General features: G+C 40.1%; 1 protein-coding gene across 4 annotated transcripts in view; it reads right to left on the bottom strand.

Moving 5' to 3' along the window:
• The window catches only part of LOC146562845 (ADP-ribosylation factor-like protein 15), a 101292-nt gene that overhangs the window by 54180 nt on the left and 31512 nt on the right, over positions 1-15600 (bottom strand). For all 4 annotated transcript variants that reach the window (XM_085295066.1, XM_085295065.1, XM_085295068.1 and 1 more), the window contains 2 exons: positions 8179-8323; positions 6710-6769 (listed from right to left, as the gene is read on the bottom strand). In XM_085295066.1, coding sequence (XP_085151192.1) covers positions 6710-6769; positions 8179-8323 — 205 coding nt within the window. The remainder of the gene's footprint in view (positions 1-6709; positions 6770-8178; positions 8324-15600) is intronic.

Here is a 15600-nt window from a genome sequence, read left to right on the forward strand (position 1 = left end):
TCTGTCCTTAGCAGAAATGTGTCTACAAAATATTTTGAACAATGCAAATCACTTTTGTTTATTCCACAGCTTTTCCAAGTGGGTGCTACTGAGTGCAACATTAAATTATTTGGGGCTACTGACACTAGGCCAAGGCCAGGAAGATCGTGAAGGACCTCAGCCATCCCAACAACAGACTGTTCTCTCTGTTGAGGTCAGGAAAGCGATTCCGCTCCCTGAAGACCAACACAGAGAGACTGAGGAGGAGCTTCTTCCCGCAGGCGATACGGTCTCTCAATCACACCCCCACACAGTACTGACCCACACATATAGTTCTTACACACACACTGGACATTCTGGACATTGTTTTCACTTCATCACTTAAATCACTTTAAGCATATTTGCACTGCACAAGACATAATGTGGATTGCACAACACTGGACACTATATTCTTCATTTCCAGTTAATACTTGTACAGCTGCTGTTATTGTGTATATATTTATTTATTTATTTATATTTCTTCATACATTCTTATATAGTTCTATACTGTGTATTTTGTTGTACAGTTATTTTCAACTTTAATTTATATATTTTATCTTACTCTTTCCCAGTTAAATTTACCCTTCATTCTAATTTGTGTTGTACAGTTATTTCATTTTTAACCTTAATTTATATTTTATTCCTTCCTAGTTAAATTTACCGTTTTTAATTTTTCATATTTATTTCCTATCTTATTCATAGCCTTTTCCTTTTTTTTTCCCCTTTAGGTCACGAGCAGTTGTCTAAGCATTTCACTGCATATCGTACCGTGTATGACTGTGTACGTGACAAATAAAATTTGAATTTGATTTGAATTTAGAGGGATAAATGAACGCAAACTTGCTTCTAAAATGAGAAAACACTTACAAGTGCTTCTAAATTCTACTTATTTGCAGTGATCGTTTTCCTCATCTTACCAATTAAAGGCATAAACAGAAACTGTGTAATTTTAATTAACTACTAAATCTTCACCTATGTGCACCAAATGTGCATTGGCAAATGGCGAAAATTGAATGAGTAACTGTACTTTATTCATACACATGATTAATAGGGGTGGGGGGGGAAAACGATACTGTGTAGTATCGTGATATTTTGTTTGCTAATAATGTATCGATACAGGGACAGCAGAAATCGATATTTTGTTACAAACAATTTTTTCGTGGACTGGAACAAGTTTAAAACTTTTTTATGTAATGTAAAATTATATTTTGTTTTAATTTACTTTCAAATTCTTCAGTTGCTGAATGGGCTGCATAGTTTTCATCAATTGCATAGTTCAGAATAGCTATAATTGTACCAGATGGTTGCATTCAGTTAAGTTGGACTAGACTGTAATACAAACCGTTCAGTTTATAAAACTGACTGAAATGAGAGAAAGATTGAGTGTGAGCCTTTGATATTAGATAAAATGAATATTGATAAAGTTTACCTTTATGTACAGAATTTGAATATCGCAAAATATTTTTAAAAATTGCAATAATATCGTATCGTGCGTTAAGTATTATGATAATATTGTATTGTGAGTTGTATGGTGATTCCCACCTCTAATGATTAAGCCGATAAATCCTACTCATAAAAAAAATTGGGCAAGGCTCCAAATGCTATTTAAATAAACTACTTTTGTAGTATTTTTTAAATAAACAACCATTATTATTACTTACTAAGATGTTATGGTTGCACTATGTTTTACCTTGGAAAGAGGAACTTTAAGAATTAAGGCCTTTTTTCAGATTTCTTTTCCAACTATATGATAATAATGATGCATGCAGCACCTGTATACAGTCATTAACATGATCACACAGACACACATGCTAATCTAGAAATAAAAAGGTCAAACTTAAACATCATACACCAAATCAATATTCATTAACTATCACCAATAGCGTATGTATAGTAATGAAAAATAACAAAGTAATGTAAAGCCTTGTTTCAAATAGTCTACAGCCCGTATTAACAACACCTCTGCATGTACAAAGATGCACCGCTGTTGTTCAAATCAAATGTCTAAATTCTTAACTCCAGCCACATCGCTACAGAACAACAGCAGTGTGTTGTGACTATTAGGGTCACTTCATCAGCTGTCCCTGCGTGACATGAATGCACACTGTGAAATGGCCCGTCTAGACTTGACGTCACATCACTGTCCACACATGTAGACACACACACACACACACACACACACACACACACACACACACACACACTGGAGGTGCCCTTCCCACCTAATCCTCATACCTGGCACAGTAGCTAATGTGTGTCAGACTGAAGATAAGTACAAAAAAATGATGCAGTTTTGCTGCAGTGTTGTTGTCCACTGAATAAATGAACAGTATCAATCTCTTCATGCTTCCATCCTAGAATTAAAAAGGCACAGTTCTCTCTGGGTATTTATTTATTTAACGCCTGATTATAATTTCTAATTAGTCCTGAGAGGGTAATACAGCATGGCATACTGATGACACTGATTGACTGTGTCACTATTTAAATAAAAAGCTAAGACAGAGCAGAAGATTATTTGGATTTTGTCGCCTCTGAGAGCAGACAGACTCTGCGGTGAGATCACACTTTTGCTCTTTTTCCATGCACATTTATCTTAATTTACAAATAACTTGTTCGGAGGTGGAATCCAAATTATTCAGATTCATCTTCTCCAGGTTAGAGTTAAATCAGGCTTGGATGTGTTTATTTTGTCCTTTCATCCTGTCATACTCTTCTCTCAGCAAAGTTTTGTCAATCCTGCAGAGAAGTGGAAATTACGAAGTTATTTACAAGCTAAATACACTGACTGGCACGACAGACAAGCCTTGTCTGATACGAGCAGGGTGTTTTATCAAGGCCAGACAATGTGTCTAAATCAATAAGGGAAGCTTGACAGGAGTAAAACAAAGTGAGGCATTGTTTTGGGGAGTTTTTTGGTCTTTTTTTCTTGAAAACATCTAACAGCACAACACAGACACAATTTTAAAGATCAGAAGGTATGGTAGGCAGAAGGAAAAGACAAAAATCAGAGTTAAGGATGAAAAGGAGAACAAATTAAAATAAGTCAGTAACAAATGCATGACTCAGACAAACATATCGCCCCGCCTGGTAACATCCATCAGGGCATGCCTTCCCAAAGGTTGATTTGTGTCTTTAGTCTATAGGACATTTTGTAGATATGATAATCTGGTCCAGTGCACTCAAAGCACGGCGATTTAAAAATGCATAACCAGACTTATGCGGCATCTACACAGAATCTACAGCGTGAGCAGCACATTGCCAGGATAGATCGGCTCCAGAGCCCCATGCTACGTGTAGAAAGAGTTCAGACACAGCACTGAACTGTAGGTCACATGCAGTTCACATGCTATAGTTTAATGCTATAGTTAAGTTCGCCAATATGCAGAAGCACCGAAGCCTTGGGAAAAAAAAGTTTATTCGGGTGTCAAGTAAAATACAAGCTAATTATGCTTTAAGTACGGATTTACTGGCTTAGTATAGCTCAATATAACAACATGCTTATGTGCAGTACTCCATAAACAAAGAAAAAATAAAGACAACACTGTGCTGCCAGAAGGCACAGATAGCTTGCATAGGTGGAACGCAAGAGCAGAGTTCACCACACAAAACAACACACGTACATTATGACCTCTGCCTTCTCTATAGTGGAGGCTAAGCTAAAGCACAAACAACAGCCCAAACAAATAAGCGTAGCTCATTTGTTTTCTGCATATTTTGATACTATCCCCTGGTGACAATACACAGATCCACCATGTAGGTGGATCTAGTTGTGCATGACCAATGCACAACCATTCCAGTCCTTTTATATTTTTATAGCAAACTCCAAGTACAACACCATATGATCAAAATTACAGGGTCACCTATACATATGCTCCTAGAGGACCTGTTTGGCGATAGAAACCCATGTCATGAAGTTCCCAGTACACAGCTTTTGTGCTGATGTGAATGGCAGAGAAGGTTTTAACTCAGCAGTTACTGGGTCTCAGCAGAGTCTTGGTGACTTTTTCACACAATGCACCTCAGCACTCAGTGAAACTGCACTCTAACTTTACATGGTCGGAGTTATTTGGTTCATAAGCGCTTTTATCTTGCAGTAACACTTATAGTTAATTGTTGAATATCTATGTAGGAAAAGCTTTCACAAACTGACTTGTTGCTGGTTGGTTTCCTTTTGCTGTACCATGCTCGAATTTATGCCAGATCTAGAAATTTTCCTAGAAATTACCCAATGAAGGTGATTGTGCGTGCAAATGTCAGAATCAGCTGCATGGAATATCTTTAACCTGATTGTTGGGGTTTTTTGTGTAATTGTAGGGTCTTTACCTTTCAATATAAAAGGACCACGAGGTGAACGTTGTTGTGATTTGGCACTATAGAAATAAAGAAAAACAAAACTGATGCAAAACATCTCCTGCTGCTTGCTACACGTGACAAAGGACAATTTCTGATAATGTCAAGTTTGTATTCTCCTCATATGTTCACGAGTTCAACTTATGAAAGATTTTGCTGTGTGCCAGAAATGTTGACCTTAACATACTCCCATATGCCCGCTTCCAGTTCAGCTGAAACTACCTTTGTCTCCCAGATGTAAAAGGTTGAGCAATAATGAGACTTACAAAACCAAGGAAATGAAGAACAGCACATAAAAAAATAAAATGCTTGAATGCTTGAGCTTTTGTGAGGAAGTTTTATGTGACTTTGTGTCTTTTAAATGGTTTGTGTGCTCTACTCAAACAAACAAATACTGACAAACAGGTCATCTGACCTAGGGCACATACGTCACCTAAATACGCAAAACTAGCTTTACCTTTCTGACTGTTAAGCGTCAGTACCTCACTGATCTTCAATAGGCTTTCCGGTGGCATGGGAAGGAAATACACGGGAAGTGCTTCACATCCTGACACTTCTCAACAAGAGCGTCTTCTCTTGCCTTAGTCAGGGCTGAGTAAAGAGAACAAGCCACAGAGGCATTGTGTAAAACAAGGGTTTCGGGGTCAGGAACACTGATGTCTGTGCGTCACATCTTGTATCATTTTTCTGCATCATTGATGCAGTGCAAAATAACATAAAACTAAAGCAGGCATGTTTGCTTGTTTTAAAGCCATAGGGAAAGGGGAGGAATAAAAGAATACTGACAGAAGTGGGAAGTGTTGAGTAAGTTTCAAACTGTGCAGAACAAGCCTGCCATAATCAGAAGACACTCTGAGGGTCTCTGCATGAAAACTGACCAGTGGAAAATTATGCAAGAACACAAACTCTTCCAATTATATATTTGCGTCATATACAACTGGAAGAAAAGGTGGATGCCTGTGCAGGGAAAACATAATGGCTGCAAATCAACACCTTTTCTCACACACAATATCCAATATCCTCAAAAAAAAAAAGAAAAAAAAAAGAAGAAGAAGAAGAAGAAAGAAAAAAAGAAAAGAAAAGGTAGTTAGTAGAGGCATCAAAACATGTGCTTGTTTTCACCGTCTCCAATACATCCATATCGGATGGCAACATAAATCACTCAACTGCCTGTGCTCTGTGTATTTACAAGGAAAGGAGCAGGGGAGTAAGTGTTCAGGCAGGAGGGCTAAGAGAAAGAGAGAACAGATTTCATCACGCTTTTCTGTGGTGGCAGCCTATACTAACGTCTCTAAATCAAGTGTGTCATCCGTGGGACCAGTGTTTTTCCAACCACAATCATGTTACCACTGTTACCACCAGACTGGCTTTGACCCAATCCAGAAAAACCTCTTTTGGGGGGGAATAAAACAAAAAACAAAACCCCTAATGCGTTCTGTCCAAATTTGGTAGCTCCCTCGTTGGTGGTCCCCCCCCAGTGCCTCTTTTTGCATTTGTGTGAGTGTGTGTGCTTCATCTTTTCAGACGCCTAAGTTGGGTGATCCTTGAAAATATGCACTGCACCTGTCATGCACAGGAAACTGAAATTACAAAACAATCTATTCCTTTTATTTCTCAAGGCTCTCTTTAAGGACTTCGATTGCATTAGCTCTGTTTATTTATCCCATCCTCCACCTCAGGTTTCCTCATCTCAACTTAATAGCTTCCTCGAGGGTTGTACATTTCCAGGAATAATACGGTGCACGTTGTTCAGCATTGGAAATTTAAAACACACCAAAAAACAAACACACTAACACATCTGACGTCTATACACACACACGCCTGTGTCTGAAAGATGTCATGCTACAGGACACAAAAAGAAACATTTTTCCCCATTCTTGATGTTTGTGCCCGCTTGTGTAAATTTCAATTGAAGAGATGGGGTGAATACAGATTAAAGACAGACAAACCATTAAAGTATATATCTAACAGGTCACATATGGACTTTTGTATACCTGTGCAACATATGAGTGTTTTGTAATCGAGGAACAAAATATTCCAATGATGTCATTGGAAAAAGAAGCTGGTCATAGTTTGGTGGGTAAACAGATCATAAAGTACGGATTTCAAAAAAGAAAACATTCATTATGGCACAATTGTTGCCTACTTTATATTGTAAGGTAAAGACCCTACAGTAATACAAAGAAAACAGAAAATCCCAATAATCACATGATGCAGTTACTGTTACAGGGGCCAGTTAACCTGTTAATGTCTACGATGGCCCACAGCATTTCATTGCTGGGTCACTCCGTTTCATCTAATACAGACGTTACAAACTTGAATTCCTGCATTTACTTCTTACCTCCAAGTTCTTTTACATTCAAGATGGCATTTGGAAACGGTACTGCTTTGATGCTGAAACCTGAGAGGAAAGAAAACAATGAAAATCCATCATTGCAATCACCTAAAAAAAAAAAAAAAAAAAAAATTGTACTTCCCTCCGTGTCAGTGTGTGTGTGTCCAGCACATGCTAGGAGTGATGAGAGTCAGCTTTTAGGAATGCTGGCTCCATTTACTTTTCAATAGTGAGAAAGTGGATTTTTTTTTCTTTAAAGAAAGAAAGAAAAAAAAGGAAAGAAAAAGAAATCAATTTTATCATTAGGTTTCCCCGGGATATTTGGTGTACCTTTTCCAAACCAGCTGGTGAACACACACAGGACTGACAACATATTTGTGTTATAAACATGAAAGAAAAACACTTTGTGTGGTCCAGTTTTAGAAAAACAGAAAAACAAGAAGAGCTAAACAGAAAAGTGTTTTGTTCTATGTTGGGGTTAGCGGAGGATACAACTAAGTACTATCGTGTATTATGTGGTTTGTTTATGCGGCTGCGTACGGGAAATAGTGGAGAAACCCACTAAAGGGCAAATTTAATGTTGCTCAAATTATGCTAACTTGTCTTGGTGGGAATTCATTTCCTGACAACATTTACAAATAGGAGGAGAGATTTGAAAGCAGATTATGATTTTACAAGCATCTAAATTAATCACTATGTACATTACAACAGTGCACAATTATAAAGCAGGAAGTAAGAATATTAGCAGGAGAGTTCCCCCTTTATTGGCCTTCCTGTTCTTCCCTCTGTACATTTGGCAGATGGACAGTGCTGACAGCTAAATCTGCTTTCAGAGATGAACACTAATTTTCTAATTTATCTATTAAGGCTTAATCATCAGCAGGCGCAGAGAGCTATTCACTCACCTAACACACCCCCTGACACAGAAAAATGCAAACTAACTGTTACAGGCAGCACATTTGGGAATTACGTTATATTTAGCTTCTCCTGGAAAAAGAGTAAATCTAAAGTGGGACTTCTGCAACAGCTCAACACTGCTGCTGTCAAAGCCCGCGAAGGAGACAGGAATGTCAGGGTTCTTGAGGGATTGCATATATGGAAAGCAGAGTGCTGACTACCACAAGAATGATGTGCAAACCCTGAAAACTCCTTCTATTCTGGACATAACACCAGCCTGCCACTTGATTGAAGAAGAAAAAAAAAACAAGTATTGGCAGGTGACATCCTGACATCTATTCTGGCACAAACACTGGGACTGGAAAAAGTCCTTCCTCTATTGGAAAACTAATACCTGGATAGTACTATCTATCTGTTTCAAGAACATGATGTCCTTCAGATTCGAATCACAAAGGACTAAAAAGGAGAAAGATTGCAAGAACACATGTGAGCGAAGGGAGATAAGCATGCACCCTCTGCTGTTGTACCTAATTTTTTATGCCTTCTTTTCCACTGATCCATGTCTTATAACCACATACCTGTTGTAGGAACTATGCCATCGGTGCTCTCACTACAGAGGCGTGAGAGCAAGCTGGTCTTTCCAGCACCTGTCAGGCCAATGCACACCACATCATACTCTGGTCTCGGCGGTGGGGGTCCTTTACAGCACAGTGCCCGAAAACACTAAAACAAAGCATACAAAGCAATGAATGCATTGGAAGACAATTCTACGCGACGGGGGGGGGGGGGGGGGGGGGGGGGGGGAGAGAGGGATAGGGAATTGGAGGGAGGACCGCTATAATTCTGCATTTGCAATCAAAACAATTCTTAGGATAAATTCTTGCCTCCATAACTCTGCATGACAACTCTCACAGGCATTTCTGTCTTCATACGGCAAAACAAAAATTCACACCTCGTGAAAAAACAGGCTGAGTATAGGATACACGTGCAGCTGATGTACAAGGAGCAAAAAGTATACAAATGATTGAGCAGAAAGCTTAATAAAAAAAAAAAAAGAATGCACCATGACAAAGAATGATACTACCATGATTTCTACATGTACGAACGATCTAATTTAATCATGCCACATAGAGAAAATGTCATTGACAAACTATATTCAATCAGGGGGTTAGATGCATGCATCCAAGTGCTGGTCCAACACGTTTTTGTCTGCATGTAAACCTTGTCTGATTGGGCCCTTATGGCAGCCAGAGGCAGACCTGTCACTCCATGAATCACGGCCTGGGACTGAGGGCCTGCTGTGAGACATTAAGGGGCAAATGCAGTGTGAACCGTGAATGAGAGCTTTAAACTTGTGTGGGGAGATCAGTATCCAAAACTAAAAAGAGATCTCTTTTATTAGCAAGACAGGAACCAGTCTGGACATGGCAGGACAGACACACGCACGCACGCACGCACGCACACACACACACACACAGTCTCCTACCCATCTACGATATCACATTTCAAGTACAAGAACATCAACACAAGATTTCCTACTGCTCATGTCAAAGGACGACCCTCCTCAACACACTGTTGCTGTGCTCAGAGACTTTAACAAGAAGTAAAAACATGCGCAAGTCTACATGAACTGCTGCACATCTGTGTGCACGCTGTCCAGGTGTGCCATCAGAAAAAGAATACCTCGGTGGGCAGAAGCAGTTAAACTAATGAGAGGATAAACAAATATTCATCATCAGTTTTCAAGTAGGTCTGTATGTTTGTATACTCCGGCTTTAAGTCGTTGTAAAATACTTTTTATCTCAAGTTAAAAGAATCAAATGAACATCCAATAAAAGAGCAATTTTACAAGATGCATCCATTGCCACTTTTAAATTGGAGGAGAACAAAACAAAGTGCTTCAGCCTCAGTTCATCTACAGAGCCCAAGACATCAATGACTACCGGGGTCAGTTTTCAGAGTCATGCCAAAACAGGACTGCCGTTTGATGGAGATGTGGGGAATCTGCTTCAGCAGAACCAGACGTCGGCTGAGCAACCCGAGCCCCCCCGACTCCTTGGTGAACCCACCAGTCTGCTCAAACAGGAAACATTCTCCTTTTCCAGAAAAACTGTAAGATCAGAAACACACGCGTGTCAGATGGAAGAGCACATGTACAAACTTGGTTTGATTGGGTTATTTTCTTCTCTTCTCTGAAGCCACATGTACAGGTTTCTGTACAAGGTGAAAACTACCCCAGCTGTCAGCCAAGAGGACTGACAGCTGATGTTTAAAAAGAAGGGTTGAGGTAAGTGAAGATGGAAGAACTCAACCAGGTACAAATAGATATTGAGTTGAATAACTTGAGTGTTCCGAGCCCTATGAAATAATTGCTAAACCAGGAGTAAACATTGTTTTTAAAAAGGCATTGAATCAGGGTGCTGCCCCATTGCGGGAGCAGAATGAGAGGACTACTCCCACCAGAGAGTTGTGATTTCACAACAGTTACTAAAGGAGCATCCAGGCCCTGACCCTGGGGTCCCCATGTACACAGTGGCCCCTGTGAGAGAGAGATGGCAGCTCCCACCTCTGGCCCTCTTTGACAGGTCAAGATTGACGAGGAGAGCTTGCTCAAAAGGCTCACAGGAGAAAAATAAATATATCGGTAGGCCTTTGCCTACTTCGAGACATGCCCCTCCCCGTCAACCACATACTCAATGTGTCACTGAGACCAAGAGCACAATCACAGAGATTGTCCAATGATGAGTATTTCCATAAATCTCCAAGCTATTTATACACACAGCTGAAATTGAGTTTTTAGTTGTATTTGACCCATACAGTAACCTGTACTTTGATATAGGAAAACATCTACGGAAACTCATGAAAAAGAAAACCTATGAGGCCACTTGTCAATCCTGCCAAAAGACTCTGGGAATGACAAGCATTTTATATAGACTCTATTGATTAGTTGCCTCTTATAGAATTGGACATGTTCTAGTTGTGCTTTCCTGAAAGACCTGCCTAGACATTACCTCACTGTTGTTGTGAAAGTTGATTAGCTAGGCTTTATGTAAATGAGAATCATATCACAGAAGATGTAGCCAGGCTGCATTTTCTCCTCAAGAGAAAGATGCATGACAGGAAAAAATGGAAAAAGAAACACCACGCTCCCCAGGCCTCCAATTTTAAAAAGATGCCAAGACTTTTAATGGGTGACACAATTAGGCCTCCTGGCAGCAGAGCATAGCTCAAGTAGACACTGAGCTTATTAGCATTTAGCCTCATCTAAATAATGGGGGGGTTCCCATATCAAGAGTTTAAAAGGACAATGATGTATGAAAACTGCTGCAGTTCTTTTTCCTCCCAATGTTTTACTTCACATAATGCTCAAAGCCACACCACATGGTATAGCGAGAACTCCAACAATGTCTCCACAGACCCTCCTGACCTCAAGTTTGTTCATTTGCATATGGTTAACACATGATATATACATGGATTTAGGGACTGAAAAAGATCAAGGCAAAGGGTCCCACTGACTAAAGGATTCAGATAGACTTAAAAGAAAAAAAAAGGAAAAAAAAGGAAAAACAACTAATAAATGAAAACATTTTTGTCAGTGACACATAAACTATCATGGTGTAAATTCACCTGACGTGGTTGGATGGAAAAAGAGCCAGGCTCTTTTTAGAAAATGACTTTGTATTTTTAGAGGTAATAAATGTGGGATAGAGGGAAGCCGCTATACCCACAGAAGACTAGTTCACGTTTCACTCTCGTACTCTCTTGCTACTGTCGAGACACCACAGGACCGGAAAATAGGCAGTGGCACGACAGCACGTTCCAAATTGAGGCTCCCAACAAGCTTTCAGTTTGTATGGACAAGCTTTGATCTTGTTGAAGTTATTAAATTTAACTTTTGTGTTGTCAAAGGAGACACAGAGAACATAGAAATCAAATATGCCAGCTTGGAAACGCTGATTTCATACCTATTCTGTTCAACCGGATCTTTGGAAACGGTAACATAACAAGTACGGTTTCTGCATATTGCTAAAACATCTCAACAGGTGTGCAGCGTCAACTAATTCTGCTACAGAAATACTCATGACAGCTACATAAATACTAGGGGTGGGGGGGAAAAAAAATCGATACTGTGTAGTATCGTGATATTTTGTTTGCTAATAATGTATCGATACAGGGACAGCAGAAATCGATATTTTGTTACAAAAAAAGTTTTTGTAACAAAACTCTGACTTCAGAGCATGTTGATCCTTTTTCTGAGCAAGAATCCTGACATTCCTTCACTGTCCAAATGTGTTTAACTTTTTTTTGGGCAGTAATAAACATGACAGTTTACTTATTTTAATTTAAGACATGTTTTATTTTAATTAAGTTTAAAACTTTTTTATTTAATGTAAAATTATATTTTGTTTTAATTTACTTTCAAATTCTTCAGTTGCTGAATGGGCTGCATAGTTTTCATCAATTGCATAGTTCAGAATAGCTATAATTGTACCAGATGGTTGCATTCAGTTAAGTTGGACTAGACTGTAATACAAACCGTTCAGTTTATAAAACTGACTGAAATGAGAGAAAGACTGAGTGCGAGACTTTGATATTAGATAAAATGAATATTGATAAAGTTTACCTTTATGTACAGAATTTGAATATCGCAAAATATTTTTAAAAATTGCAATAATATCGTATCGTGCGTTAAGTATTATGATAATATCGTATTGTGGGATGTATGGTGATTCCCACCTCTAAGAAATACTACCCAGTAATGGTTACCAATCTTTCTGGATCCTTACGATCTTTAAGTCTTAATATTTTTTATCAGGATGGTTGGCTAACATTACCCAAACTTAACTAAAACTGACAAATGTTTTTCCAGAAAAGTTCAGATACAATATTATTCTTCAAAAATACAGTAAGAGATGAAACTTCAACTTCAGCAACTGAGTAACTGTAAATGTTTATCCAGTGTTTAGTGTTTTTGGAAAAAAAATAATAATAATAAAAACAGTTTGGGGAGACAAAAGAACGAAAATTCTGTAAACCTTTGGAAATAAGGTGATAAAATAAGAAATAAGATTGATTTATAGGGAGTAAGTGCCAGATGACTGAGTCAACTGCCCTCACCACATTATACATTTTGCCAAAAAAAAAAGTGTCTGAAAAAGCAGCAAATTATACATGAAGAAAATCTGTCAAGCTGATGCATAAGTGCCCTTTTTAGCCCCTGTCCTGCCCATTAAGCATGTAAAACACCATGTTGAAAGGTAGATTACTCATCAGTGAGTAAGTCGGAACTATTTGCACTCATCACAGTCATGGTGCTAATGAGTATAATAATGCCCGCTTAAAAACTGCTGTATCACATTTAGCCTTTGGTATTCCAGAACACACAGACATACCAAGAAGTAACTGCAGCCTCCCCCTTGGCTGCAAACACATAAGCTGCACATACTGACTTCCGGTACAACAGAAGGGACAGGATAGAAGAGAGGAGGAGGAGGGGAAAAAAACAAACAGAAAGGACACCCAAGACACTGGCCTCAGTAGTCATGCCCACTGCAGACAGACAGACAAAGAGTACGGGCAAGCAGTTTTTTTTTTTCTTTCTTCTTTCCTCCAGACTAAGTGTCGGGACAACACTTGTGTGCAGGGCTCACTCCTGACCTTTGGAAATGACAGTCCTTTATATGGGTGTCCCCATGGAGGAGCAGTGCTAACAGCTATGTGTGTAATAACACACCAACTACAGTCATAACACAGGCCTGCAGTGGAGAGGAGAGGCAGGCTGTGAGGTATGAAGGTAGTGTAGGGCGAAGCAGGGAGGTGGAGAGGGTGTGCAGGCAAAATGGGAGTGGTGGTGGGTGGATGGCTGCATTCATTCATCCTCATTCATCTTCTCCCCCCTTCAGTTGTTGTTATTTGCCACTTTGAAGCTGGATGGGGGGTGAACAGTGGGACACAGTGTGGTTCAGTACAGTGAGGGTAGGGGGGGTGTGGGGCGCACTGCATGCCATTCTCGTTAAGGGGCGAGATAGACGTGCTAGACACACAAGGCTACTCAATGGACTCTTCCCATGCTAGGTTACTGCAGACTGTTGTTACTCCAAAATCACAGATTGCTTCAGGCCCAGGTCTGCACCACCACACACCAAACCATGCTCCACCCTTTATTTTGCTTCGTAACATAGCATATATTTCTGACCATTAATTGGGCATGCTTAAGTGTTACTGGCATTTTTCTAACCACACATGCCTCTCATAGCAGTGGATTTTCTTCCACTGGTGCAGACAAGATGCTACCAGTATTATGCCTATGAGCACAAGCACGAACGACTGTTTTCTTATACCTTAATTACAAGTAAAAACAAATGCCATGTGGATTTGGCAGTGAGAACTCTGATATGCTTTCAACTGTAGCTACAGGTGATGAAATACAAGATTTACTGCACTTCAAAAATGATGGCCAGTTAAGGACACTAAACAGGTGCCATTCATTATCCCGCATCAGAAATAGATCCCTGAACAAACACACACACACACACACACACACACTGAAAGAGTACACTGGAACATTTGGGGGATACGCATCGCTCCCGTTCCATGTGCCTCGACAATACACATCCAGTTGTGTGGAATGTTTTTGATGCAGGGCATGCTGAATATGTCTACTGTTGACTTCAACAGCTTAAAACAAAATATCGCAGAAGGCTGCTGAACTGAAATGACAGACATACAGCAATAAGAAGATGACCCTGTCTGCGCCAGCTCAACATCCCGTCTGGTGAAGTAGACCGTGTCTTACTTAAGTCGACAAAACAACCCACAACCCATTATGCCTGCTTGTCTCTGTGTTTACGGGGAGGTCTTGTTTTAAAGGCTGATTTGCTTGTCACCGTTTTGCAGGCACATCATCCCTTTATTCGAAAGCAACAACCACTCTTTTTCTCACTTTCTCCGTCTCTCTCCCCTATCACCCCCGCTACCCAATTCATTCATCCCACTTCTGTCTGTCTGGCCCTCGTTTCAGAGCTCAAACACTATTGCCCTGACGCTAAGATGTCTGGACAAGGAGACAAGCTAGAAAACACACACACACACACACACACACACACACACACACACACACACACACACACACACACAGAAAGAGTGAAGTTAGAGCGCCCCCCAGCTTTTTGCTGGAACATACCACATCTTTTACACTGCAAAGGAAAGGGCAAAGCTTTGCTCCAACTCATTTAATGTAACTTAAGTAACAAGAAATGGCTCTAAAAACCTTCATGTATCAAATTTCCACCAATTCTGAGAATCACGTTCATGGCAGCAAACACAGAAAGAGAAAAACAAATTGGTGCTGCCTGCCACTATCGAACAGAAGCGAAATCCCTTCATTAATTTGGCTAAACAAGTTAACGTGACAGACTCTTTGGAACCTTGAATCCAGTTTTAAAACAACCAAGATATGTCTAGACTATAAATCTCAACTTCGAAAAACAAACTGAAGCATCTACTTGCTTCCCCCCCCACTTCACTTCCCCTTTTCAGTAAGCAGCTCCAATGTTAGCCTTCTCCTATCTGGCCTGACATGGTAGCTTGTGACCCTGCCTGGATGAGGAGAAGGCCAGATCAAAGGCAGAGGAGCAGCCTTGGAAAAACACTTGGGCTGAGAATGGACGGGATATCTGTCAGGAAGCCTTTCCCACTGGGCTCACTAGTGCTAGAGCCCAGGGATCAGGTTACCACCCAAAAACACCGACATGAAAGAGGGGGAGACGCTAATCCGCATACATGGGGCTCTCTGTCTGTCCTCCAGTTGCACTCCACCACCAATAATGTATCCCTTCGTCCCCTCTGCTCCTTACCCTCTAAAATCTCCACAGCTCAGTATCTCTGAGTCACCGCCAAACCACACCAATTTAACTTACCCATACACCCCCCCGGGCTTCTCTACACCACCACTTCTCCCTGCTTCAACACCCCGAAAACACTCAAGCTTCATCACAGAG

Source organism: Mchenga conophoros, linkage group LG12 (genome assembly GCF_057382185.1).
Source record: "Mchenga conophoros isolate Kocher_MC1m ecotype Shallow Benthic linkage group LG12, M_conophoros_male_GT1.1, whole genome shotgun sequence".
Lineage (NCBI taxonomy): Eukaryota > Metazoa > Chordata > Actinopteri > Cichliformes > Cichlidae > Mchenga > Mchenga conophoros.